The sequence below is a fragment of the Botrytis cinerea genome, chromosome 1 (assembly GCF_000143535.2).
Source record: "Botrytis cinerea B05.10 chromosome 1, complete sequence".
Lineage (NCBI taxonomy): Eukaryota > Fungi > Ascomycota > Leotiomycetes > Helotiales > Sclerotiniaceae > Botrytis > Botrytis cinerea.
In genome coordinates, this window is record NC_037310.1 from 1590546 (window position 1) to 1615590 (window position 25045).

Genomic DNA, 25045 nt, shown 5'->3' on the forward strand with positions numbered 1-25045 from the left:
CTGAGCAATTCACAATTCACAATTCACAATTCATCACGAGAATACCATACCATACTATTGCTCTGCGGAGTACAGAATCCTTCCTATGCAGCGTGTACAGTAGTTCGAGACGAGACGCTTTTGAACGGCGCGAACCCTTCCCCCCTCACAGCCAGGGACGGACAATCATAATCTGAAACGCGCATAAGATTGAGACAGAAAATTCCCACCACATGGAATGAAAAGACTGACATGACAGTCTGAAAGATCTGAAAGATTGAAAGACCATCATCGTCCGTTCCGGTACAGTCCAATATTCGAGGATTGCAAAACATACACCACTTCCTGCACACTTGTCTCTACCATCCTCCCTCCGACTCTTATCCAAGATTACGATTTTTCACTTACACAGCCTTTGAAATCTCGGAAGAATTGAATCTTGGCTGAAGTCGAGACCAATTGAATCCCACTCCACGCGATATCCCTTCAAGGTTCTGCTGCACTGCTTGCCTTTAACCTTCGCTTTAAACCTACAACGACATAGTCCGAGGAACCGTTCTTGGAAGGCGTGGGCTATCAACGCTCTTAACCTTGCTTTTCCCAGAAGCCAAAGTCAATCCTAATCACAATCTACAAAAAACACATGTACTTTGGCTGCTGCCCATCTCTTTTCCCTAGTCCCCGCCTGCTTCTAGTCTCTCAGAAAAGGTTATTGTAGGGAGGAAACTACAACAGCGACAGCAACATCAACGTCCATTGATCCGGTCTTTGTCGTCCAATTTATGACTTAATTCACTGAAATCGTATTCCATTTATCGATGTCTAGTCAGGAGTGGGGAATTAAGGACAACAATAATCATCACAATCGACGAATTGAGAACTTGAGACTTGAGGTACATTCCGCGACAACATCACCTGGACACCCTTTGATCGAAAGTTCCTCGATACTCGCCGCGTCTTAAAGACGCTGGCACTTCCATTTTTTACGCACCAGCATAGCACAGGACAACAAAATGTTAAGACCGGCGACTCCGTTGTCGCTTTTGCTGCTCGCTGCATTTGCATGCTTGCTCGTATCAATTCTCTCGACTCCTATAATCAAGTCGATACCATTGGCCTCTTTCGATGGAGTTCAGTTTGGAGTCTTTGGTTTTTGTAAAGGAAGCACTTGTAGCAATGTTGAAATTGGGTATAGTACTGGTAAGTTTTAATTCTCGAATGCATACTCTTTCTATACATGCTTCCGCGCAATGGGTACTTTAGCATACCAAGCACAGCACTGATAGCAAATAATTATTTAGAAAGTCTTTACGATGAAACTCAATCAGCTACATTCGATCTCTCTACAAAGACTAGATCAACATTATCTGCTATTCTCATTATCCACCCGGTAGCTGCGCTATTCACACTTATCATGCTAATCTTAGCCATCGCCGCCCACTTCCATGCACCGTCACATTCCCCTCGATACCTGTTGGGAATATTCATACTGAGCATCTTAACTTTGATTCTCACCTTACTCGCATTCCTCATCGATGTTCTACTCTTCGTACCTCACATGGCATGGGGCTCATATGTTGTGCTCGCCGCCACAATCATTATTGCCGCAAGTGGTGTTGTGTCATGCGCTATGCGCCGAACGCTGGTTAGTAGAAAAGCAAGGAAGCGCCGCATTGAGGAGAACGCAGAGATGAATGGGGAAAATTTCTACAACCGTCAAGGAACTGAAACAATCTCTCCGGTCGCCACTGACACCAGCATTTCGAAAAATCCGGCCAACGAGAAATTACCAACATTTGCTACATTTGATGCGAATAACAATGAACGCACTAGTGACGAACGGATACCTCTGACTACAAGAACCCCAACAACGGAAAACTCTCCTACCAATGTCCCTGGTGGATCTATTAGGAGCCAGGGAATGGACGGTTACAACGGACCACAATCAGGTACCCCATCTATGGATCAATACGGAAACCCAATTCCGATGATGCCGATGATGCCGCAAGTAGGAAATGCATACGGTATGCGAAACCGTGACCAATCTGCCGGGCCACCAGGACAGGCATTGAGCCACCAGTATTCTAACACTTCCATGAATTCGAGAGGGCGAGGTGGAATGCCACCAGGGCCACCAGGAAGAGGTGGTTATGGACCACCAAGGGGTGGATATAGAGGAGGTTATGGGGGCCCTCCACCAGGCCCAAACCGTGGAGGGTATGGCTATGGCCAACCAAGAGGGGGTTATGGTCCGAGAGGGGGGTATGGTCCGAGAGGCGGTGGTTACCCAGGCCCGTACAGAGGAGGGATGAACAACGGAATGATGGCGATGGGTAACGGTGGAAGAGCGCCTCCGCCCGGATATGACAGCCGAGGACCTTCTGATCCTTCGGCGCCTATTGGTGGATTCAGGGATGCTTCTCCGGCGCCTCCGGGTGGATATATTGCATATAGACCAGACGAAATAAGACCTAGTAGCTTACCTCGTGCCGAATCACCTCCGCCTTTGGACGATTTGGAAAATTCGGAAAATGCTGGCATGGTTGGACAGGCGATCGAAATGGTTAGTAGTATATCGCCTTGAAACATTGATGATACTAATTTGGCATTAGGATGCGACAACCGGAAGTCCGTCACATCCCCCTCCAGGGTTTGTCGGGCAATTCGGCAATCTTAGAGACAGTGATGGTGATGTCGCTGGAATGGTGGGGCTACAACAGCAAAAAATACAGCAAAAGCATGAGACTTTGATCAGTGAAACGAGTCAGTATAGCCAAGACGAGTAAGTGATCTTCCATCATTGAGTCGCCAAGTTTCTAATGTGGTCAGATATATACCACCAAGACAAGTATGGGGACAGCAAGCAGGTAGATCATCACCTCTGAACCCTGCATCCCAACCTGTCGAACCTCCTCCTAGCGATTCTACTCACAAACGAGAAAACTCGAATGATAATTATTACGAAGACGTTGACCCACGTTTTGCCGATCCAGCTCCAGCTCCAGCTCTAGCTCCAGCGACAAAGTCGTCTCTGACAATTCCCGCCGCCATGAATCTTGCTGCACATCCGTTGAATAACCATTATGATCCTAACACTCACCTTCAACCAAATCCTTTAAGCAACTTAGATGGCAACAACTCTTACAATTCTTTAGAAGAGCTTCAGTCGGGGCAGCGCTCTCCAGCTGAATCTGAGAGATCTACTTTTACGTCAGTGTCACAACGAGGGATCAATCCCAGATGGAACGGAGGCGCTAGTGGCTACGCGGGACCTCCAATGCCGAATAGGAGGGCTGTCCCTCGACGCGAGGACGTTCTCTTGAATGACAATCCAGACTTCGCCTTGCCTACTGGTCGTGGTGGTCGAGGACCGCCTCGCGTCATGCGTGGTGGCATGATACCAAATTCTGCCTATCCAGGTGCCAGCGCTCTTTGAATTTGGCATTATTTATTTTCAGAATTTTTTTCCGCCGTTGCCCTTCTCATTTTACAGTTTCCCCTACTTCATGACCTCATCAAATCGACTCGTAAATAATGCCACTGTTTTTTTTTTTCCTTTGTCGATATAGAGTCGCACGACCCACGGCGTTTTGGTTCTTTCAAACCTGTAAAGCATACATTTTATGAGATGCACAGTCATTTTGGGCTAACCAGTATCGCCGCCTTGTTCTTTTGTTCATATAATGGCTCCACACTTTGTGATTCATTTTCGACGATTGTTTAACAGCAATTTTGTGTAGCAAGCCTTACATTTTGGCCTCTGCTTTAGGAGTTAGTCTTTTGCATTCAAGCGGATTTGGGCAGGAAACTTTGGGCCGCGTAAGGCTAGATGGTCGTTGGGCTATGGGTGGTTGGTCAAAAATGGTGATCAAATGAAATGAAGTTCTGGCGCACAGCAGTTAATATGACTAGGGAGTGCAGAATGTGAGGTTGAGGGAGGTGGCAGGATTGAAAGAGCTTCACACATTATCGTGGGTGAGATGGCTATAGATTCTACAGACACAGACAAAGACACGTGAATACTTTAGCTAGTAGAGAATTAAATGAACCTTTCAGATATTAAAAATTACATCAATATGAATGATTCTACTCTCACGTGAATGATTTTAAACCCAGTGAGCACACTGGTTTTTTGCCCGTCGGGCTTGTGTGATACAAATACAAGTACAAGTACAAGTGCAAGTAGGCAGGTAGGTAGGTACTAAGTGAGTGATGCATAACATGATAGGGGGCTCGGAGCAAAGCGCGTCATTAGTGGCATGTATGATATGTATGATATGTATGATATGTATGATATGTATGATATGTATGATATGTATGATATGTATGATATGTATGATATGTATGATATGTATGATATGTATGATATGTATGATATGTATGATATGTATGATATGTATGATATGATGTGTATGAGGAAAATTAGACATGTACAAATTGATGATTGGTAGTGGTAGTGGTTGTGATTGATGGTTATGATGGTTATGGGAGGAGATGTTTCTATATAAATCTTCTATGGTATGTATGTATGGCATTATACATTGGGTTTGGGCGAATGGTGCGTGTGTGCATCATGTAGGTGCGGGTTTGGGGGGGTTTTGGTGGGTGGATTTGAGGGTTTGTGCATTACGGGGTTGGCTGTGTGTGTGTGTGTGTGAGGCTCGAGTGATGGGATGTGATGGGATGTGATGGGATGTGATGTGAGAGGGAGGATGAGGATCGAGACATGGAAAATCAAAAAAAAAAAAAAAAAATCAAAAAAATCAAAAAAATAAAAAAAATCAGAAAGAAGTCGAGAGAGGGAGATGGTTTGGGGAAGATAGATGGATGATAGATGGATGAATGAATGAATGGATGGATGGATGGATGGATGGATGGGAGATAGGGGGTTATTATATGATATATTAGTTATTATTATGTTGTGTTATCGCGGTAGGTAGGTAGGTAGGTAGGTAGGTATGAGTATGAGTATGAGTATGAGTATGAGTATGAGTATGAGTATGAGTATGAGTATGAGTATGAGTATGAGTATGAGTATGAGTATGTAGATCCGTAAGTAAGCATGAGCATTAATAATAATAAGAGGAAATCTTATTGATACAGGTAACTTATTAACTCTACGGAGTACCTAGTTATCACTATACTATACTAGTAAATTTAAATATATGAGAGGTGTTACGGATTGATTGCGTGGTGATTTTATATAACTATATATATATATATGAATGAATGAATGAATGAATGGATGGATGGATGAATGGATGATGTTACATAATGAGGAGTGAGTGAGTGAGTGAGTGAGTGAGTGTTGTTGTTAATCACAAAGTGAAATTCTGGATAATTTACAGATTTATTTAGAAAAAGGAAGAAGGAGAAGGAGAAGGAGAAGAAGGAGAAGAAGAAGAAGATTTTATGATAATTTACCAAGTTGTATAGTTCCTCGTATTATTAGTTATGTTACCTAGTCATATCATATCAGCCTCGAGAGAAAAAGAAGTCAGAAGTCAGAAGTCAGAAGTCAGAAGTCAGAGGAGAGAGAAAAGAGTCCAGTCCAGTCCAGTCCAGAGGAGTCTGTCTGTACAGTGTACAGCGTACAGTGTACAAAGTATCCAGACACACATACATACAGATACCTACTACTCTTACCTAGGCATTCAAGATGAAACATCTGCAAGTCGGAAAATCCGCGAGTCAAACCATGCAATCCATCCATGCAATCCATGTAAGATGTTTCTTTGGTGTGTTCCTGACCCCTGGATCTAGCCTCGAAGATGTTTAGTTTGTTCGGCCTGGGGAGGTTTCGTTTCTAGGTGGTTTGGAATTGGTAGGTTTCTCCACCTCCTCTTCCTCCTCCCCTGTTTTTTTTTTCTTTGGGTGCATTCCACACACGCTATTTTTTTATTTTTTTGGTCTACGTAAGGGTTCTGAAAAGTTTCCGATTTGGAGACTTCGGGGGATTACCTTGCCTTGTGGATTGGATTGCTGGGGTTGGGGGGGGTTTTTTCTCCTAGTGTAGGGATGGATAGATCTGGGTTTGGGTGGATGGATGGATGGGTGGATGGAATTTGTTTGGAGGTGTATGTATGTATGTATGGATGTATGGATCGATCATTGGTTTTGGTATCATTGTACTGTATTGCATTGTGTTGTAATGCAATGTAGAGGCAGGGAGGATTGTCCATGATTGGTTTTTCCGTGGCGTTTACTTGCTTCCATGTGTTTTGGAGCCCCTGATATTGGTGAGTGGTGAGTGGTGAGTGGTGTATTGTGTATTGTGTATTGTGTATTGTGTTGTATTGTGCACCTATCACTTGCGTCTTGTGGTACGGCACTAGGCATGACGGACGGGTTTTGTGATGGGTCGGAGGATAGAGGGGATTTTGAGAAATGATCGCTGTGGAATTGTGGGTGGGAAGGGGGAGGGGAGGAGGGGGTTTAAATAATATATGGATGGGGGATGGATGGGGGATGGATCGTGGTTTGCATGAATGGGATAGAATGGGATGAACAATTGAATCGTGGAATCATGGATACTTGAATACTTGGATCGATGGATACTTGAAATACTTGGATACTTGAAATACTTGGATACTTGGATACTTGCTTGCCATTCTCCCACTTCTACGTGATCAATGGTGATACCTGAAGAATATCTAGGTGGATGAAGGAACGATAATAAGAAGAGCTCATCATAATGTGACCGACCTGCGTACCGACTGTGTACCTCCCTCCCTATTGATCTGTCCATCGTCTCTCTTCATGCCACTTTTGTATCGATGTACGCGAGGAGTATCTTGTGTCTGAATGTCATCAACAATACCATCATCCTGCCCATCTACTTACTGCCTTGCGACTCATATCTTGGACATCGTCGACTGCATCCCTTCGCCCTGGCCCTCCTCGTATACTATGATGCATCGTACTCCTGTCAATCAAATCTAATATCCACTCGTCACCGGTCTACTTGCCATACCTCGTAATTGCATCGACGCAGCTCATCTAACTACATCGACCTCGACATCGACCATACTTCGTCAATATCCCGCGCATCAATCTCCATATTCGATTTCTCCCGATTGGGGATCCAGACATTATTCTCATACGTTAGTTCTCTCCTCGAGCATCTACCAGCATAGCACTGCCTACCCCTTCATTCATTTCAGCTGGAAGGGCAGAGGGCAAAGAGCAGCTAAACCGCCAAACGAGCAAGCTAGCGACGAGCATTGCATGGGACAGTTTGGACCGTTACAGCCTTATCAAGGATCTCCCGAATCAAAATTGGAGCAAACAGGACCCATCTGATACTGACATCGTTGCCGGACGGGTATGTTGATTTGACCTCGATGCTCTTTTCTTTTATTTGCAAATCAATTGATTCAAGCCGGATGCCTTTTCTTCATCTCGCCATATCACCAAGATTCATGCAATACGGCCGCCTGCTTTAACGTCCCATTTTAGATGCAAAGGTCAGAGGGAGAAGCAGAAGAAAGCGGTCCGTAGTTCGTCTTACAAGTTATAAGTTAAGAAGAGCCTCGGGTCTGCTCGAGAAACAGAACAATTGGATCCCATTGCATTGCATTTCATTTTCACCCCCAAAAGACTGCGAAAGAGAGAGTGAGAGATCGAGAGAACGAGAGAGCCAGCGCGAGAAGAGAGAGAGTAGCGAGATAATTCAGATCATAATTCATTCAAAAGTAATTCGCAATCTCAATTCATCAATCTCAATTCATCAATCTCACTGCCGGACCTTTTTATTATTCTCGACATTCTATTTTACGTTGCAGCCCGACACTCACTCTCTTCCGTCTTCCTCAACCTTTTACCCATCCATCTTCTTCCAAGCCTTGTATTTCTCCATAATCCATTTTATTAATGATTAGCAAGGCCTACAGGGAAATTTAATTCCAGAACCCCCCATCCATTCGTTCACCCTTTTCTTCCAATTTCAATTCAATTAAAAGTCTATTCACCACACAATACGAATCGATCAAATCAAGCCTTCCCTGTCAATTCTGCGACAAACACTCTCGCTCCCATTAAATCGAACCTCCACGATGGTTTCTTCAATCCGACCACGAACTCCTGGAACGTCACCACATGGCGCCGAGAGATTAGCAGGAATTCCGGAGAACGGAAAGCATAATAACTCCAGTACCCCTCGTCGTTCCAGTCTTGGTTTGTTACTTCGTCGGTCCAAGTCTGGAAATTTAAACTCCAAGCATAAGAAAGATCTTGCTCAATTGCAAGAGCAAGAGCGTGAAAGACTCCTCCGCGAAGCAGCTGCGATCCCCAGATCTCCACCTCGTCTTCCCGACCTTGCTGTCCCTACACATTTTCCCTCGTTCGGTGGTGAAGACAGACCGGGCTCGGCGACTTCTGGAAATAGTGGCCAAGGTGCGAGAAGTGCTTCAATGGACCCCCAAGCTAGATCGTACACAATGAGTAGCACCCTCAGTGTGCCAGTTCCTCCAGTCCCTTCGGGTGCGAGGAATGGGGGTTGGGTTGATCCTTATGCTAGATCAGAGAGCATGACACATCGGGGAAGATACAGCTATGCAAGCAGTGCCGTGAGCACAATTAATAGTCCTCGCAGAGTGCGAAGACGTAAAGATCCTACTCCATTTAAGTAAGTTTTGACATCACCTTCTTTCTTGACTTGTATTGACAGCTCTGTAGTGTTCTCATCATTGGCGCACGCGGTGCAGGCAAGACATCTTTCCTTAATTTCCTCAAAACCTCCCTCGCTATCCCCCCCAAGAAGAGATCAAAGCCCGAACCATTGGCCGAAGATATATTTGCTCCACGTACGCCCAAGTCTGGAAAATTCATCTCGCATTATCTCGAATCCGAAATTGAAGGTGAACGTATTGGTTTAACCTTGTGGGATTCAGAAGGCTTGGATAAAAATGTCGTGGATCTTCAACTTCGAGATATGTCTTCATTCCTCGAAAGCAAATTTGAAGAAACTTTCACGGAAGAAATGAAGGTTATGAGAGCTCCAGGTGTTCAAGATACACACATCCATGCTGTATTCCTCATTCTCGACCCCACACGCCTGGACCAGAATATTGAAGATTCAAAGAATGTGACCACAAATGGAAATGGTCATTTTGGTGTATTTGGTACAGGCCCGCGTTTGTTTGGTAGTCTCGATGAAGATCTTGATTTGCAAGTCCTTCGTACATTGCAAGGGAAAACTACTGTCATTCCGGTCATCTCAAAAGCCGACACTATTACAACGGCCCACATGACGTATTTAAAGAAGACGGTTTGGGATAGTCTGCGTAAGGCTAATCTCGACCCACTCGAAGCACTCGGACTAGATGATGAACCCGAAAGCCCAATTATCGGCCACAGCCAAAGCCACCTCGATGAAAGAGATGAATATGCTGCTTCTGAGAATGGTTCAGGTTCATCGGGTGGTTCTCCCAATTCCAAACGTCTTTCCTCGGGTTCCATTCGTCGCCACAAACGCGAATCGGAAGTTAGCGAGATTCCTTATCTACCTCTCTCAATCATCAGTCCTGATTTGTATGAACCCGATGTCATTGGTCGTAAATTCCCATGGGGGTTTGCGGATCCGATGAATGTCGAACATTGCGATTTTGTACGTTTGAAGGAAGCAGTGTTTGCAGAATGGAGAGGTGAATTGAGGGAGGCAAGCAGGGAACTTTGGTATGAGGGATGGAGAACTAGTCGCCTCAAGGAAAGGGAGAGTCTGGCTAGACGATGATTTTATGGAGGGGTTATTTGAGACATATGTCTTACCTTTGGTGGTGAACATATTTTGATACAATAATTCCACGCTTTGTGTTTGCGGAGTATGGGAAGCAGCACCAATTTACAATCTCCTGCAGGAGAGAACACAACAAACCCGAATTTTTGATCTTCTTCCAACACTTTACAACTTCGATTTTCGGCTTCGAACACAATCAATCATTGTGTCGCATGTTCTAGACATGGCTTTATTTCTTTACACCTTTTACAACAAGTTTTCACGAATCGGGGTTTATTTTATTTTTTTCTTTGATGTTTGAGTACTTTACTCTATTGTCGGATTGGCAAGGCAATGGATGGGATGGAATGGAATGGATGCATACCCCCTTTTTTACATTTCGATTTTTTTGATTTTTTTTTTCGAGTTCTCTTTTACGCGTGGGCTTATGGCTACTACTTTTCATTGCATTTGTGATGATGTGGTGGTTGTAAACTACGGTTTATGAAGTGTTTCTATTACGCAGCTGGGTTTGTAGGTTTTGTTTGGGGTTTGGAGGGAAAGGGAAAGGAAAGGAGAGATGATTTTGAGAGGGTTTTGTGGGGGGGGATTGGTGGATTGATGGAGGTTCGTATGTTGATTCGAGAGGGGAGAAAAGAGAGATTGACGAATTGAAAGAGTGAAAGAATGAGAGAGTGAAGAGAGAAGATTAAGAATGAAATTGATGATTGATACCTATGAATTTTGGGCGGATGGTTTTGTTTTTGTGCTCTTTGGGGTTCTTTTCATCTTCTTCTCTCAAAAAGAAATAGTTTAGATAGATAGGTAGTGATATGAGAATTGGTCATTTTGAGATGGTATTTTATGTTGTTGTTGTTGTTGTGATTTGTGTTTTTGTGATTAATGTGAAGTTTGAAGTGTGCTATTTCTTTTGAATTGTAGATGGGAAATCTAAGAGAATGGAGGGGTATGGTATGGTATGGTAGGTGGTGACTCGTGAGAAGAAGTTAGAAGTATGATGTGGATGTGGATGTGAGTTTGAGGTGTAAAGGTATATAGAAGGGTTTTTGTATGTGTGTGTGTGTTTGGAAATGAGATGTGTAGGTTGAGAGGGGGGGGGTAGAGAGGGTATTTGGGATTGTGGGTTGGGTTGGAGCTGAGTTGGAGCTGGTTTTATGGATGGAGGGAGAGAGGGAGAGAGGGAGAGAGGGAGAGAGGGAGAGAGGGAGAGAGGGAGAGAGATAGAGGAAGTGGATATGAAATTCGTAGTATATACTCTGAGCTCTAAGTTTACAGCGAATGGTTTGTTGGGTTGTTGGGTTGTTGGGTTGTTGGATAGGGAAGATAGGGAGGATAGGGAGGTTAAGTTAACTCTTCTTTCCTTCTTTCTTCTTTTATTTTCTTTTCTTTCTTTTCTTTCTTTTCTTTTCTTTTCCTTTCCTTTCCTCCTTCGCGTAGAGCCTTTGAAGGGAAAAAGAATTGGTGCTGAAATGTGACGATGAGATTAGTTGGGGTTGAGATTGAGATATATGCATTTGTAGGGGTTGTGTGTGTGTATGTTAAATTGTGTGGGATGGAATGGGATGGGGCGGGGTGGGATGGAATAGCTGATCGTGTGTTGATTTGAGTTTGAGTTTGGATTTGGATTTGGATTTGAAGAATAAGTTGATTGTTGGGAAGGGATATCTCATAGGGTTTAGATAGTACGGGGTAGGTAGGTGAGTCTGTCTTGTTTTCCTTCTGCGATTGGGTTGGTGGAAGAGGGGCAAAGAGGGAGAGAATATGGATTCGCTCCGCTCCGCTGTTTTGTTGGTATGGTATGGTATGATTAGATGATGAGTAAGAGTTGGGGATTTGTATATCTATCTAGATAGAGATTCACCAGCTTAGAATATATGGGATTTCAGGAGGATTTCTTTCGAGGCGAGGATGTGAGGATGTGGAATGTGAATAGGTACCGAGGGAAAATAGTCAGATGCTCGCTTTTGGAATGGTTCTGACTAGGGAAAACACGGAGATGCTGGATTGGGACTGGGGTTGAGATGGATATGTACGACACGACGAGAATGATGGGTATCCGGTGTAGAGGGCTTGTGCTATGTGGCTTGATATCTATCTATGTATGGGTGACTATTTTGGAATTCTCGGTTTGGAGATGTGGTGTCGATGGTGCGTAGGGGGGTTTTTTTTGATATGGGGGTGTGAGATTTGATGTGATGTGATGTGATGTGATGTTATATGGCTAGCTGTTTTTTCAAAGTTGGAGTAGGTTTTTGATGGAAAGAAGAGGGGAGGGAGTGTGTAGAAGGAGGGGTTAAAAGAGAGGAGGGAAAGGAAGGGAGGGAAGTAGGGAGGGGGCAATGTAGAAGAAATCCGGTAAAATCAGCTTAAGACAATACATACACGCAACTCACGCCAGACTTGTATCTGGAGTTTTAGGAATACTTCACAGGTGTATATACCATAACTTATATTATCCTAGCCAAGTCTATAGAATCTCCCATGACTCGATTCGAATCCAAGTATATCAATGTTGTGGAGATTGAAAGAAAAGAAAGTGAAACAACAGATCAAGTCAGAGGTAAATATTTCTTTGGAGAAAGATCCCTCATTTGAAGAATAAATACGAAGAGGGATATCAACATACAAGAACCATCATCTCTCATTCAATACATGAACAACTGAAGTCGAAAATGCCTCATGAACCAAACCAACGGAACAACCTCGGGCCGACATCTAAAAGTTAGACTTTGTTTCCCACTTGGATTTGTAGAGTTCCAGGCTCGATACAACAACTAATTATTTGGTTGGAAGAGCTTTTCTGTCAAGAAAGAAATCAAATTTGAATGGTGAAGTGTTTATGACATTATCTGCTGTGGTTTTTGCGGGTTTTCGTACTTGCAACTTCTGATTTGCGGGTAGGTATGATTGATAGCAATGAGGAACATCAAGCTTCATCATGGGCGAATAATCAATCAGAATAACGGGCCATGTTGCATTGTGATGGTCTGGTTTTGACTCATTAGAGTCTTCAGTTTCTCTCAAATAACACGACGCGATACGGAAATCCTCACTCGAAGATCCTTTCGTGGATATACCCCTCGGGCTTCGAATACACAAGAAGAATCGTTTGGAGGAAGTGTGGAGTGGGGATTATGTCATGCTCACTACGTCGCAAAGTCCATGCATGATCTTCTTAGAGAGAGAGAGAGAGGATCAGATGTTAGGCTTCTTCTGCTGCAAGCGGGCGATATCGAGGACGACGCACGTACATGGATTGACTGGTTGTGGCATCAGCACGCCGGTGCTGGTTCCAGTTGTTGATATGCTTAAGTTCGATGGTATCCCCCCACCTGATCTCAGGTCAACCGTGGGAAATTTGGGCACGTCAAGAACCTGGTCTAAGAGATACTACTGCGTTCAGGACCCAGCGGTGCCGCTACCGATTTTAGAACCTGTCATTACTGACATCCACTCAAGTCTTGTTGGGAGTAGGCTATGTTCGCGAGGTCTAACGATAGCACGATGCCACGATATCAAGTGATAGGTGGTTTCGGGAAATAGTATGCTGCGATTGGGATGCTGAACTGACAGCATCCTTCGCTTTTTTTGAATAAGAAATGTAAAGAATTCCTCCGTGCTATGGGAATAGCGCTGGGTAGGTTATGAATACCGCCGGGGTACAGTAGATGCTGGGATCTATGGAGCGAGCAAGGGTATAGATGGTTCTGTCAAATGCCTGCCTAGCAGTACTAGGTACATATAAGTACTGGCTCACTGAACTCCAACATCACCAAGGAATAAAGAGATTGAACGATTAATAGAGAAGAGTTTATATTAGTGCTGGCGTACAAAGAAGTATTCCTTTCCCTTAAAGCGACGTTTATCCTTCCATATCTAAGTATCTCCCATTATGTCGTTTTCCCGATTGATTCCCTCATAGGGATAGCTTTCACAATACACCGCCATGCGTTCTTCTCCTCTCCCTCCCCTCACTCTATCTCCTAGTCGCGATTGAAATTCTTTCCCGCCTAGAGAATGTTAGTTCTAGCTGGTGTGGTGTATGCGTGATTCTCTGAACTTACAGCATCTCTTGCAGGCTTTGCATGGATAGCAACAATGATGATTGTCTATTCAGCTTCTCCTGCAACATCATCGTCATCGTCATAATCATCATCCTTTTCTCCTTCTTCTCCACCTTCTCCATCTTCTCCATCTTCTTCGTCTTCTTCTTCTCCTTCTCCTCCTCCTACTCCTTCTTCTTCTTGTTCTTGTTCTTCTTCTTCTTCTTCTTCTTCTTCATCATCGTCGTCCTCGTCCTCGTCCTCGTCCTAGTAAAATTATCAGCAAAGTTGCTATATTTCTCCTCATTCATAAACCTCATTTTATAAACCGAGTGTACACACATTACTCTGTTGTTGGGCTTGCAATGCAAGTACTCTGCTGTTGTTCACCGCAGCGCGCTCATTATGGAGGGAGATCATTGAGATCATTGCCGCTCGGCAAAAGCTCGCAGCCCGTCGAAGGCGATCAACAGTAGTGTATTGAGGAGTGTTGGGAAGCGGAACATAAGCGGATGCATCGTGCCTCCTCCATTCTTGTGTTCCGCGGTAGGTTTGAATGTGGATGTACACTGTTAAAGATTTTAGTTAGTCTATCAGTCTTCCATACAATATGAGCAAGGAACAATGGCATATCATGACATGTCATGTCTTGTATGGATATAAGTATTATGTGTGAGAAGTATATGGCTTACGCATCCGTTCATCGTCATATGCAGAAATCTCATATGGTATCAGCATGCTCAAGCTAGCACCTAGCGGCCAATCTTGACTGCCGTGTTCGGGAGTGGGGTAGATAGTGACGAGATTCATGGTGGTTGAAATCTATTTTCACATTAGCGACGAAGATCAATATACATATGCGATCGATATGCATCTACCCCTCTCAAAAACCGAGGCGCAGAGAAATCTTAATATTTCCTCGAGAAGACGAAGTATTGATACTATTCAAGGTATCGATACCACACAAGGAGTAGAGATAGTTTGCTTACCGACTGTTGTTATTACAATCCTTTATGTCTTGGAGTTATCACAAGCAGTTTTTGCTGTGATGGATTGATGAGGCCCAGAGAAAAGTATTGTGAAAGTGCAGAAAGGAAATCAAGAAAAGAAGAGGGAAGAAAATCAACGACCCAGCCTCAAGTATTCACTGTTGGAACCCGAACTGAGTATTCACTCGGAATCTAATCCTGATTTGAGATTTGATTTCTATGGAAATTTGCTTATCTTTGTGTTTTTTTTTGTTTTTTTTTTGTATAGCTTTTGAAGGAACAAGTAAATTGAGCATATCTATCTTTACTTGAACACATCTATCAAAATAGGGAACTATTTTTGGGCACTTGACTTTACTCTGTAGCAATGGAATTGATATCCTGATGTGATTGTGAAGCTGGTGCTTTGTTACTCTAATCTAATATTGCTGCTATCTATCTTAATCCTATTGAATATATACATTTTCGTTGTAGTTGTTTCATAAAGGATGGCTCTAAAATATGCTACACGTTCTCAAGATATTAATCGCCTGAGCGAAAGGCAGTATATTCAAGTTTATTTGCTGTCCACCTCCCTTCTCCATCAAAGCTAGAATAAATGGATCCTTTTCAAAAGAGATGGGACAATGAAAGAACTAAAAATCGTTAAAATTTAGCAGTTCCTCAGCGTCTATTTAGACGAGGGTTTCTGTATTTTAATACACCCACCTATGTGAAAATACATGCAAATATACAAAGTCTTCCACTACCTGTTGTACCGATATTTCTTACGCTTATCTAGCACTCCAATCTCCTTCCTATGTCATATTTAGCGAAAGAGACAAACCTGCGAGACACATTTCCTAGTTGGTAGCCTCCAACGAAGATCTTTGGGCTGAAAATTTTGCGCCTTTCCATTCTGATGAACCCTGGGTTCATACTTGACTAGTTTGAGGAGCGAAGACAGTTTTCATTGGGTTCGTGAATAGACCAGGTGATAGGCAAACTTCTAAATCATAGGTAGACGTATAGATCTGGGCATGCTTGCCTACAATGATAGCATAACTATTTCTTTTCTATGTATGTTAACACAGTATTTCCCCGACAAAAGCCATTTCGTGCATAGGGGAAATACATCATTGTTTTGCCGAATGATTCGAGTGCGCGGCTTCATCGAGCTCCAAGATTAGCTCCCTTTTATGTCTTCCAAGACCGAAAAGTTCGACTGGGCAATACCTTACCCTGGTTGAAGATGTTTTCCACAGTCCATATATATAAGCTCTTTTTAGCTTCGCCACAAACATCTTTCTCGACAAATAATGTAAAGTTTAGATATGCCACGATACATGTACCTCATGGGTTGGTGTTGGGAAAATACGAGACGTCTTTGGTTCCAAGAGGGAATATCTGTCGGGATAGGGGATCAAGTTGCCTTGTATGATAGGAGCATCCATTCAACAACACCTTCGATTATTATAACATACTTCGCCAAGGCTATCGGAGGTCGATTGTGAACTTTCTGGCTTCCGGTCGTTTTTTTCCACCCCCTTCCCTCTTAACTTCCAATTGCCACATTGCTTCGGGGGTTACGGGTGTTTAAAGATTCGTAAGTCTATAAAGGGAAGCTGTTTGGACCCGCCACTGTGCCAAGAAATCCAGCGTAAGAGCCAATTGTGTTGGATTGGTAAAAGCGAATAGGGTTCGTTCGCATCATCGACTCCCATTATATAGTATAAAACACGAACAGGTGATCCCGACAAGAGAAGGTCCCAAAAGCTCCGAGTCTGCAAAAAATTCTTCGGTGAATTAGCCGTGATGTAGTACTGTAGAGCATTGTGAATGAAAGTGCCGCGAGCAGGAGCAAGAGCTGCTGGGTATTTTCGCTGGCTAAACATTTCTGTGACCACGAGCTTAGATCACTGTGTCTCGTCATGAGCCGGGATCTTCCAAACAAGGACCAAATTTTGTACAATAGAATTCGTTCTTCTCGTATCTTGGGTCTGTTATGCAAGCCTCGAAGCTTTTAGAGAGTATCGAAAGTCTTGGAAGGATATGCGCGATGAGTCAGTTGAATTGTAAGGGTGCCTGCGGGTGACCTGAAAAGTCAGCCCTGCAGAGCACGAATAGCGGCCAAATCGTCTATTTGGAAGTAGTGGTTCCACAGGGCTTGTCTTGATGTCTAATAAGTGCAGAAGGTGTCAGCCAATATTCAGTTGTATCGATGGAGTTTCGTTGACTTCAACCCATTTGACCTACGTTCTTTTATGACACATAAGTATTGATATTGCACAGCAAGAGAGAGCTATACAGCTGTGTTGTATGCAGTATGAAAATTATTCAGAGAGTAGCTTGACGGGATCTCTGTTACTGCTGGTACTGATGGTAAGGCGAAAATTTCTTGATGTTGATGCACTTCTGTCTTTTTTGAAGACATCTTTTAGTAAAAGAAATAAGGTGCGAGCTTCACCTCCCAAATAGGAACATCATGAAGACAGGCAATATTACGTGGATTGTCAAGCTACCCGATCATGAAACACGACAGTAGAGCTGCAAAGGATGGTATCATATCAATTTTGAGGTTATATTAAATTATATCTATGGGTGATTGCTAGTTCTAGTCAAGTTTAACTCACATTGCTGTTTTTGGCAAGAACGATTTCTCCATTATCTCGCCGCCCAACAAAGCTCGAATTCGTCAGCTTAGCCAATCATAATTCAAGAAAGGACTGGACCCTAGCTTCAGTTTCTTCAGTTTTTTGATCTCTCAATTGTCCATAAAGTCTTCCATTTACTTCTGCCAATTCTGTTACTCTTCCTAAACCTTTACAACCACCTTCGAAATACCCCCCATCAATTTTGATCGATCTCCCCGGTCTTGATTGATTCTTTACTCTTTTCATATTTTCTCCATCACCTTGATTGAAGTCTCCGATACTTTCAATCAAATACCAATTCTTCTCGATTCTTGATTGTAAGTCAACTCCAGTTGTTTTAATTTGTCTTCCGTTCTTCGGCTTACTTCACGCTACCATCAAAACAGACCCTCTCTGTCTCACATTCCATCTACTTTGATACATGTCGATGTCTCTCTAACTTTTCATAATAGCGTCGAGGATTACATTTCTCCCTTCTTCCATTCTCTTTGCGAGGTTGATCTTTAGGCTTCAACCTGTCGCATTCACTTCAACAACCAAGTGAGTTCTTCGATCTATCTACCAGCTTGTGCATATGGATTGTACATGAGATTCACTTCGCCTTTTTACTTCCCCGCTGCTATCGTTGGCATTGAAATGCGCGACCATTTACTCACACTACTACCCTTCTTCACTTCATGTTGTCAAGTCGCGCTTAGTTTCAGACAAGTCTACTCTCTACCTTCAACTCTCCCCAAATTACTCCTCTTCCTTTATCTTGCATTACTTTATCTTTGTCCCGTTCATTATTACAGTTCTTTGATCATTCTCATGGTTTCATTGCATATTTATTGATCTACGGTTAACTGATCTCACAGATCTCGCAGATCTCACGCGATCATTCAATTTCTTGATTTTTCAAGGTGCGTCAAAGACACACCAGATCTATGCTCTTTCCTAATTTTTGCCTCTTGGACTCAACTAACTGGGTGCTTCATTACAGACCATTTCAAGGAAACATGTCTGCTTGGGAGACTGGAGATATGGCAGCTGCCTTGCCCGACACAACAGAAACGCCTGATGTTGTCACATTAGAGCGCAAGAATCCTCAAGAAGCCGGCTGGGTTGTTGCCAAGAAGTATGACTATGAAACTTACAACAAGTCCACCAAGGAACAAGCAGAAGCCCGTGCTGCCGTTGCAGATGGTGCTGACCCTGATGTTGAGCTAGCAGCTGATGCAGCTGAAGATGCAGAGCCAGAGACGCTTGCTGTTGGCGGTCTTCGTCCTGGAGAATGGGCCTCAAGTGGTGCTATCTATGAGTGGAACGAAGAATATGGTGATGTTGGTCCTAAATTCCCCGATCTAGAGGATCAATTGTTCGGCAAGAACAACAATCATGTTCGTCAAGGTCTCGCCTTTGAGAGGTATTCATCTTCATTCTTAACCAGATGATATCTTACTAAAATTGTTTTCTAGCATTACCACCCTAAAAGTCACCCAAGAGGGGAGCGTCAAAATTGATCCCATCCGCAGATTTGAAGATGCAGGCCTCCATCCAGTTATGTTGGAAAACATCAAATGTAAGAATCCACCAAACCCTTTTTTGATAGGCAATATTGACTTTCCAATCTTTTAGTGGCCGGTTATCATGTTCCAACACCAATCCAGCAGTACTGCCTCCCAGCAATTAAGAAGGACCATGATGTTGTTGCTTGCGCCCAAACTGGTAAGTAATGATTACCACTCTCTAAAGAATCGAGCTATTTACTGAATTTCCGTGCTCACAGGTTCTGGCAAGACTGCGGCTTTCTTGATTCCAATCTTGTCAAAGTTGATGGGTAAGGCCAAAAAGCTTGCTGCACCTCGTCCAAACCCAGCCACCTATGTGCCAGATCGTGACAACTATGTCAGAGCTGAGCCATTGGTCGTCGTTGTCTGTCCCAGTCGTGAGTTAGCAACTCAAATATTTGATGAGGCTCGTCGTTTCTGCTACCGTAGTATGCTTCGACCTTGCGTTGTTTATGGTGGCGGTCCTCTTGTAGAGCAACTTAGTCAACTAGCCAAGGGCTGTGACCTTCTTATCGGTACCCCTGGCCGTCTTTGCGATATGATCCGCCGTCCTCATGCTCTCACTCTCAAGCGCCTTAAGTACATGGTCATTGATGAGGCAGATGAGATGTTGGACTCCAGCTGGGAGGAGGAGTTGAAGCAAATTATGAGCGGTGGTGGTAAGTACTTCAATTATTTTGGTTTAGCTTAAACATTACTGATTCTGAAATAGACCAAGAAGAGGGTAACATCATTTACATGATGTTTTCTGCCACTTTCCCAAAGATGGCTCGTGCCATTGCCAAGGAACATCTGGCTCACGATCATGTTCGCATTCGTGTTGGTCGTGCTGGTAGTTCTCATACTAATATCAAGCAAGACATCATCTATGTCGAAGCTGCCAGCAAGCGTCAAGCTCTTTACGACCTACTTCTATCAACCCCACCTGCTCGTACCATTATCTTCGTCAACACCAAGCGTTCCGCTGATGAGATCGATGATTACTTGTTCAACAACGATCTTCCTTGCACATCTATTCACAGCGATCGTACTCAACGTGAGCGTGAAGACTCTATCCGTGCTTTTCGCAATGGAAAGATGCCTATCTTGATCGCTACTGGTGTTTCTGCCCGTGGGTATGTTTAAAACACTATCCCTCCCAGTTTCATATAATTATTTGAATGCCCTTCAAGTTCACCCGCTTACACAAATTCCAGTCTCGATGTACATAATGTGATGCATGTCATCAATTTTGATTTACCATCCAATGACCATGGCGGCATTGAAGAGTACACTCATCGAATTGGTAAGCACATTCTACTTCAACTTAATTCTGCAGCTGGCTAAGCGTTGATTGATCAGGTCGTACTGGTCGTATTGGCAACATGGGTCTTGCAAGCTCGTTCTACAATGATCGAAACGAGGATATTGCTGAAGCTTTGGTCAAGACATTGTTGGAAACTCGCCAACCTGTTCCTGACTTTCTTGAGGCTTATCTTCCTGAAGGCTTTACTATGGATGGTCAAACAGGTGATCTCGCTACTCTCAATTTTGATGACGATTCAGATGATGAAGAGGAAGCTGGCGAGAATGCTGAGGGTAACACTGAAGGTGGTGGTGGCTGGGGAGCAGACAATGCAGCTAATAGTGGTGGCTGGGGTGCCGCTGAAACCACTGAAGCTGCTCCAGCTGATGATGCTTGGGGAGCTTCAACTGGTGGTGCTAACGGATGGTCTTAGATCATTTTCATAAATTGTAATAGGTTTTGATTTCGAAATCTATCCTACACGTTTATGTTATTGACATTTTAGATGTCTCTAGCAATTTGCTTCTATTTGTCCTCTATCTGATAACATATATGGGCGGGGACGGCCTTGCTTTGCACCAGGACTCTCTGCCTGTTATGTTAAATTTGTATGCCTATACTTAGGCCGGAGTTGCCTTTGGGGGCGGGAATGGCCTTGCATTGGAACAAGGATTTCCTGCCTGGTATGGATGCATAACATATGGGGTTTCAATTTTCAATTTCTAAGCAAATTCATAAAACAGAACAGTTAATAAAATGATATTTTGTTCTTTATGAACTTGACTTCTTACTCGTGCTTTCAAGTTGTAGCGTTACCAACCCATATTTTGCATCTGGTGAGTAAACAGAAGTAAGCCTTTTCATCATACACATCTCTAAACAAAGGTGGCTGAATTTAGAGTCTCTACTTCAAAGAAGTTAAATAAGATCGATGGCCTTAAAATATTAGAATCACGCAAGCTTTAAATCGAAGAACACAACCACAACGGATAAAACCAATATATGGAAAAATAGAGAAGAGAACTACATAAGCCTATCAATCTCCTCCCTGTAATCAACTAGGATCTTTGCTCTATTCACAGTTCCCTTTCCAGTCCTAGCTAACGGCTTCTGTGGATCCACGAACAAAATTCGATCCTTTGCGAGAAACGCATCAGTCCGGTAATAAACGTTTGTTCTCTCAACAATCGGCCAAATTTTATCAATCAAGTCCTTCTGCCGTTCTTCGGACGTCGATTCTCTTGAAGCAAGTTCAACTAAAAGAGCGATGCCTGTGGTATAATTTTCAACCCCAATTTTCTGGACAGGAACCACGACAGCATCTGTAATATCTGGACATTCGATAACCGCATGTTCAATAATGCTGGGGTTGGCAATCATTGTATTTGCAAGAACAATCATATCATCTGATCTCGCTTTGTAAGTCCAGAGATCCGGCTTAGTCGGATGAGGTGAGTACAAATCACGAGTGGCAAACTTTATCATTAGAAAGTTAGTGATTTCCTAGTGAAAAGGTTGTTCATGGCTGAATGGAAGGCACGAAACTAGATCAAAAAAAGGGAGACAAAAAAACGACACACAAAAGTTGGAGTTTGGGGATGAGAAATAAGTTTGTGAGCTAGAAGCAAAGTTACAAATTACTTACCTCCGTGAGATCGGGAAAGAGTTTGAAAACTGGTTGCTCATCTTCAGGTTTGGGATTGCGCACAATATACGCTTCATACAGGTTGTCGTTGTATTTCCGGAACTGTAGACCTGCTGCAGGATGGGCTTGGAAGTATTTCCAGTCCTTGGGATCCCAGTCTCCAATTTTTCGAATCAAGGGGTAGCTTACCGACTCAGTGGATCCGTGAGATGTATACAAGTCGAGCTTGGTAACTACAGCATCTCCCAATGACTGTGCTACGTCACCACCTCCATAGCACATTAAACTGACATGGCTCGCTAGCGAGTCAAGAAGCTCTGGGCTTCTGGCACACTCGGCTACTAGTGAGGGCCCACCAAGAATTCCAGTTACATCGCTCGTATATTTGAGCCCCTCGGCTGCAAGGGCCGCTGTTGGAATGGTTGCAGCGGGTGGAAAGACGTAAGCTGTTTGACCTGCTATTGCTGCAATCATTATACAAACGAATGAAGTCTAAACAACGGGAGGTCTGTCAGTGCAGTGATCTTGGCAATGAATGTTGGATAGCTTTTGCGAGGAAGGAATGATCTCACGTGAAATGGAGCGGTAAGAGCAAAGACTCTTCCACCCTCGCTCTTTCTCTCCATCGACTCAAACCCTTCCGGTGGCTCTATTTGTATTGCTTTCATGTAAGCAGCTGCAAAGTCATGAGTATAGATTATTGGCTTCGGAAGACCTGTTGTTCCCGAAGTATGAAGGGCTACCAATGGTTCTCTTTTGGCACTTTCAAAAGTTTTGTCATAGGGGAAGTGTTCGTAAGTAGAATTTAGTAGCTCTTCGATGGAAGGCACGCTGAGAACCTGTAGATGATCATGTATTTGTACTACCGGTGCAACAGTTGGTGGTTTTGGATCGGTAGTCAGCAGTACTTGGCAACCTGTGGCCTTGAAAAGACTTTTTGTAGCTTCGGGGGTGTTTCGTGACGAAGTAAGAAGTAACTAAATGTATGATAAGCCAAATTGAAGCGGAAAAAGTATGTTTGAGCTCTTTTCGGTGTTTTTTTATCTTCTTTCTATGTCATTCATATTCATTGCCATACAATGCTTCTACAAACAGACACGTTATAATATCAAATATGGCATACCTTGTAGCCTGCCTTCACAGCACCCAAAATAAAAACAGCGTATCGGAAATCATTCCAACCCATATAGCAGAGTGTCTGAAAGTCCTTTCCCGGTCCCAGTTTCTCCGTCAGCCACCAAGCCGCACCATTCACAGCATTTCCTAACTGACCATAGGTGATCTTCCGATACCCTTTGTCAAAACCGACAAGAGATACAGGATACTCCCCAAACAGGACTGCCGGGCGTACTCTCGCCATGCCATCGAGCATGTTGATAAGAAGCTGAGGCTTGCTGTGCAGAGAGTTCCGAGCTTTGGGACCAGGATATCCTTCTTCAAAGATGATTGAAGCCATTGTGTTGGTTCTGCGATGAGGCGGGTAGTAGGATTGGGGGAAAATGGTGATGTGAAATTCAGTACTATTTGAGAGAAAAAGACCTTGCTCAACTCATCAAAGATACGAGAGAATTTAAGAAACAGAGAATGAGAAGTAAAAACGACTCTTGTTCGAGGGAAAAAGCGAAGGCATGACGCAGGTGCCGGACAAACACCGCTGACTCAAATATGTGCTGTGCCGCATGCCGGAGTAACTAAAAGTAGAATCGCCTCGTCTTCATGGCCCATTTCCTGCGGTATAATGGATCCAAAGGGAAGAATGAAAGGCTGAATAGAAAACAGTTGATCACGCGTATTGTTGCTCTTGTTGCAGAAACTTCGGTTCTAGGTGAACTTGTCCAACAGCTAAATCTAATTAAGTACGATTGTCATTACATAACATTGCTCTCAAATTTCAAGATCTGTTCGAATGTAGTGCCGGGTAGCTAGTTGGACACATCTTTGATCACTGTACATGGTAGACCGAGGCACTGGCACTGTGGTGAAGATCTAATGGGCTCTTCTGCAAACCCCCATGTACCTGATAGTCTGTCTGGCTTTGTAGGATTAAGCCCTCAGAGTAGAATAGATAAATGCTCTAAAGAGGCATGGATTCTTCAAACCTGTGGACCTTGAATATAAGCGAGTGTTTTGATGTGTCATTCGCATAAATCTACTTTGACCGAGGGGAATTAGGAGGACTAGTTGGCCCCTTGACATCAACTCGTTAGTCGAAGTTGTGCACTTTCCTGCCTGATATCCTTATTTACATGTTCTGTGATTGGATAAAAAAATATGATGTGCATGTTACTCCGTGTGAAAAATTAATTCGTGGTGGGTAACTGATGATTGCACATGGTGGACCGTTGAGACAAGCTTCTGGGTACTCACACCCGTAGAAGATAAGCTTCTCGGCTTGCATATCCCGTCGATTACTGTGATACCAAGCACATAGGTGGGCTGGGCGGGTTGCAAAATGATTTGTTTATCAAAGATCCAAAAATAACGCGATCGAAGTTTGTGACAATTTCAAGAAAACAGAGTCAATTTTGAATCTTTGAAGCTAATCTGTCTGGATTTCCTTATTAATTACGGCGTACTCCCCCATGCAGATGATTGTGCGTAAAGATCACTCTGCATGGTTCAAAATGTATGGGCCTTGCTTCCATAAAATGAAGTCTTCTGAGCTCGCACAACCTTCCGCATTTTCTTTTAATTAAACGTGTTGGTACGTGAATGTTGGTTGATGTTGGAAAATATCCAACCGTTGACCCCCACTGCGCCGCACTATAGTTTCCGTCTACCCCAATGAAAATAAGACGAATTCATTTTTTGAAATTGGAAGTGAATGTTGCTTTGAAATGCCAACCTTGATGTCGGCCTCGATTAATCACCAGGATACAACCACTGGGGCGCAAAATCATATATCTATGATGTGAATAATTCATTGGCCCTGAGAATAGATGGGGTGGGGCTGATGTGTTGCATAGAGCTGGTGGGTAATCATTTAGAATTCGGTAAAGGGTTCAACTGCGACGTCAAAATATCAACTATAGGGGTCTGCTTTAGTTGAACTTGAGTATCTGGTGGTATTTTTATCTATGCAGCACTCGACCTATCTGTAACATTCTCCGCTAAACTTCTATGGAGACAGAGTCTGGGTAATACTACGCTGCAATGTAATTGCGGCTTGCAGTTGTGCCAGATAG

The 25045-nt window shown here is 43.4% G+C and overlaps 5 protein-coding genes across 9 annotated transcripts; 3 read left to right on the forward strand and 2 right to left on the reverse strand.

Annotated features, from left to right (window-relative positions):
- Nucleotides 1–516: 516 nt before the first annotated feature.
- Bcrim9 lies at nt 517–4056 on the forward strand. Its single transcript, XM_024690456.1, has 4 exons — nt 517–1179; nt 1281–2542; nt 2592–2761; nt 2809–4056. Exons 1-4 carry the CDS (start codon nt 993–995, stop codon nt 3413–3415), a joined length of 2226 nt encoding a protein of 741 aa, XP_024546225.1. The 5' UTR covers nt 517–992; the 3' UTR covers nt 3416–4056.
- Nucleotides 4057–6716: 2660 nt separating this feature from the next.
- BCIN_01g04390 (hypothetical protein) lies at nt 6717–10554 on the forward strand. Of its 5 annotated transcripts, none has more exons than XM_024690458.1 (3): nt 6717–7673; nt 7864–8605; nt 8656–10554. In XM_024690458.1, exons 2-3 carry the CDS (start codon nt 8034–8036, stop codon nt 9710–9712), a joined length of 1629 nt encoding a protein of 542 aa, XP_024546229.1. In that variant the 5' UTR covers nt 6717–7673; nt 7864–8033; the 3' UTR covers nt 9713–10554. The 5 variants fall into 5 exon arrangements, with proteins under 5 accessions (XP_024546229.1, XP_024546226.1, XP_024546227.1 ...); XM_024690460.1 differs by having other exon boundaries at nt 7872–8605; XM_024690457.1 differs by having other exon boundaries at nt 6717–7303.
- Nucleotides 10555–13504: 2950 nt separating this feature from the next.
- BCIN_01g04400 (hypothetical protein) lies at nt 13505–14917 on the reverse strand. The gene is made up of 3 exons (XM_024690461.1): nt 14451–14917; nt 13780–14327; nt 13505–13725 (listed from the first exon to the last, which is right to left on the reverse strand). The coding sequence occupies exons 1-2, from the start codon at nt 14566–14568 to the stop codon at nt 14080–14082; spliced, it is 366 nt and encodes a 121-aa protein (XP_024546230.1). The 5' UTR covers nt 14569–14917; the 3' UTR covers nt 13505–13725; nt 13780–14079.
- Nucleotides 14918–17563: 2646 nt separating this feature from the next.
- On the forward strand, nt 17564–20962 carry BCIN_01g04410 (hypothetical protein). The gene is made up of 10 exons (XM_024690462.1): nt 17564–17697; nt 17833–17920; nt 18238–18282; nt 18363–18785; nt 18838–18941; nt 18998–19087; nt 19149–19589; nt 19643–20045; nt 20127–20215; nt 20272–20962. The coding sequence occupies exons 4-10, from the start codon at nt 18379–18381 to the stop codon at nt 20646–20648; spliced, it is 1911 nt and encodes a 636-aa protein (XP_024546231.1). The 5' UTR covers nt 17564–17697; nt 17833–17920; nt 18238–18282; nt 18363–18378; the 3' UTR covers nt 20649–20962.
- A 185-nt stretch (nt 20963–21147) lies between these two features.
- BCIN_01g04420 (hypothetical protein) lies at nt 21148–23661 on the reverse strand. Its single transcript, XM_001547219.2, has 4 exons — nt 22984–23661; nt 22433–22837; nt 21861–22352; nt 21148–21691 (listed from the first exon to the last, which is right to left on the reverse strand). Exons 1-4 carry the CDS (start codon nt 23314–23316, stop codon nt 21239–21241), a joined length of 1683 nt encoding a protein of 560 aa, XP_001547269.1. The 5' UTR covers nt 23317–23661; the 3' UTR covers nt 21148–21238.
- Between the last annotated feature and the right edge of the window lie 1384 nt (nt 23662–25045).

What these genes read in the sequence shown, in the direction of transcription:
- BCIN_01g04410 (XM_024690462.1), top strand. Translation starts at nt 18,379, where the DNA reads ATGTCTGCTTGGGAGACTGGAGATATGGCAGCTGCCTTGCCCGACACA. An exon ending in TATGTTGGAAAACATCAAAT is followed by an intron (nt 18,942 to 18,997) that starts GTAAGAATCCAC and finishes CCAATCTTTTAG; the next exon opens with TGGCCGGTTATCATGTTCCA. An exon ending in ACTGGTGTTTCTGCCCGTGG is followed by an intron (nt 20,046 to 20,126) that starts GTATGTTTAAAA and finishes CACAAATTCCAG; the next exon opens with TCTCGATGTACATAATGTGA.
- Bcrim9 (XM_024690456.1), top strand. Translation starts at nt 993, where the DNA reads ATGTTAAGACCGGCGACTCCGTTGTCGCTTTTGCTGCTCGCTGCATTT. An exon ending in TGAAATTGGGTATAGTACTG is followed by an intron (nt 1,180 to 1,280) that starts GTAAGTTTTAAT and finishes ATAATTATTTAG; the next exon opens with AAAGTCTTTACGATGAAACT. An exon ending in AGTCAGTATAGCCAAGACGA is followed by an intron (nt 2,762 to 2,808) that starts GTAAGTGATCTT and finishes TAATGTGGTCAG; the next exon opens with ATATATACCACCAAGACAAG.
- BCIN_01g04420 (XM_001547219.2), bottom strand. Translation starts at nt 23,316, where the DNA reads ATGGCTTCAATCATCTTTGAAGAAGGATATCCTGGTCCCAAAGCTCGG. An exon ending in CTCTTACCGCTCCATTTCAC is followed by an intron (nt 22,353 to 22,432) that starts GTGAGATCATTC and finishes CCCGTTGTTTAG; the next exon opens with ACTTCATTCGTTTGTATAAT. An exon ending in TCTTTCCCGATCTCACGGAG is followed by an intron (nt 21,692 to 21,860) that starts GTAAGTAATTTG and finishes CTAATGATAAAG; the next exon opens with TTTGCCACTCGTGATTTGTA.
- BCIN_01g04400 (XM_024690461.1), bottom strand. Translation starts at nt 14,568, where the DNA reads ATGAATCTCGTCACTATCTACCCCACTCCCGAACACGGCAGTCAAGAT. An exon ending in ATATGACGATGAACGGATGC is followed by an intron (nt 14,328 to 14,450) that starts GTAAGCCATATA and finishes AATCTTTAACAG; the next exon opens with TGTACATCCACATTCAAACC.
- BCIN_01g04390 (XM_001547215.2), top strand. Translation starts at nt 8,034, where the DNA reads ATGGTTTCTTCAATCCGACCACGAACTCCTGGAACGTCACCACATGGC. An exon ending in AAAGATCCTACTCCATTTAA is followed by an intron (nt 8,606 to 8,655) that starts GTAAGTTTTGAC and finishes ACAGCTCTGTAG; the next exon opens with TGTTCTCATCATTGGCGCAC.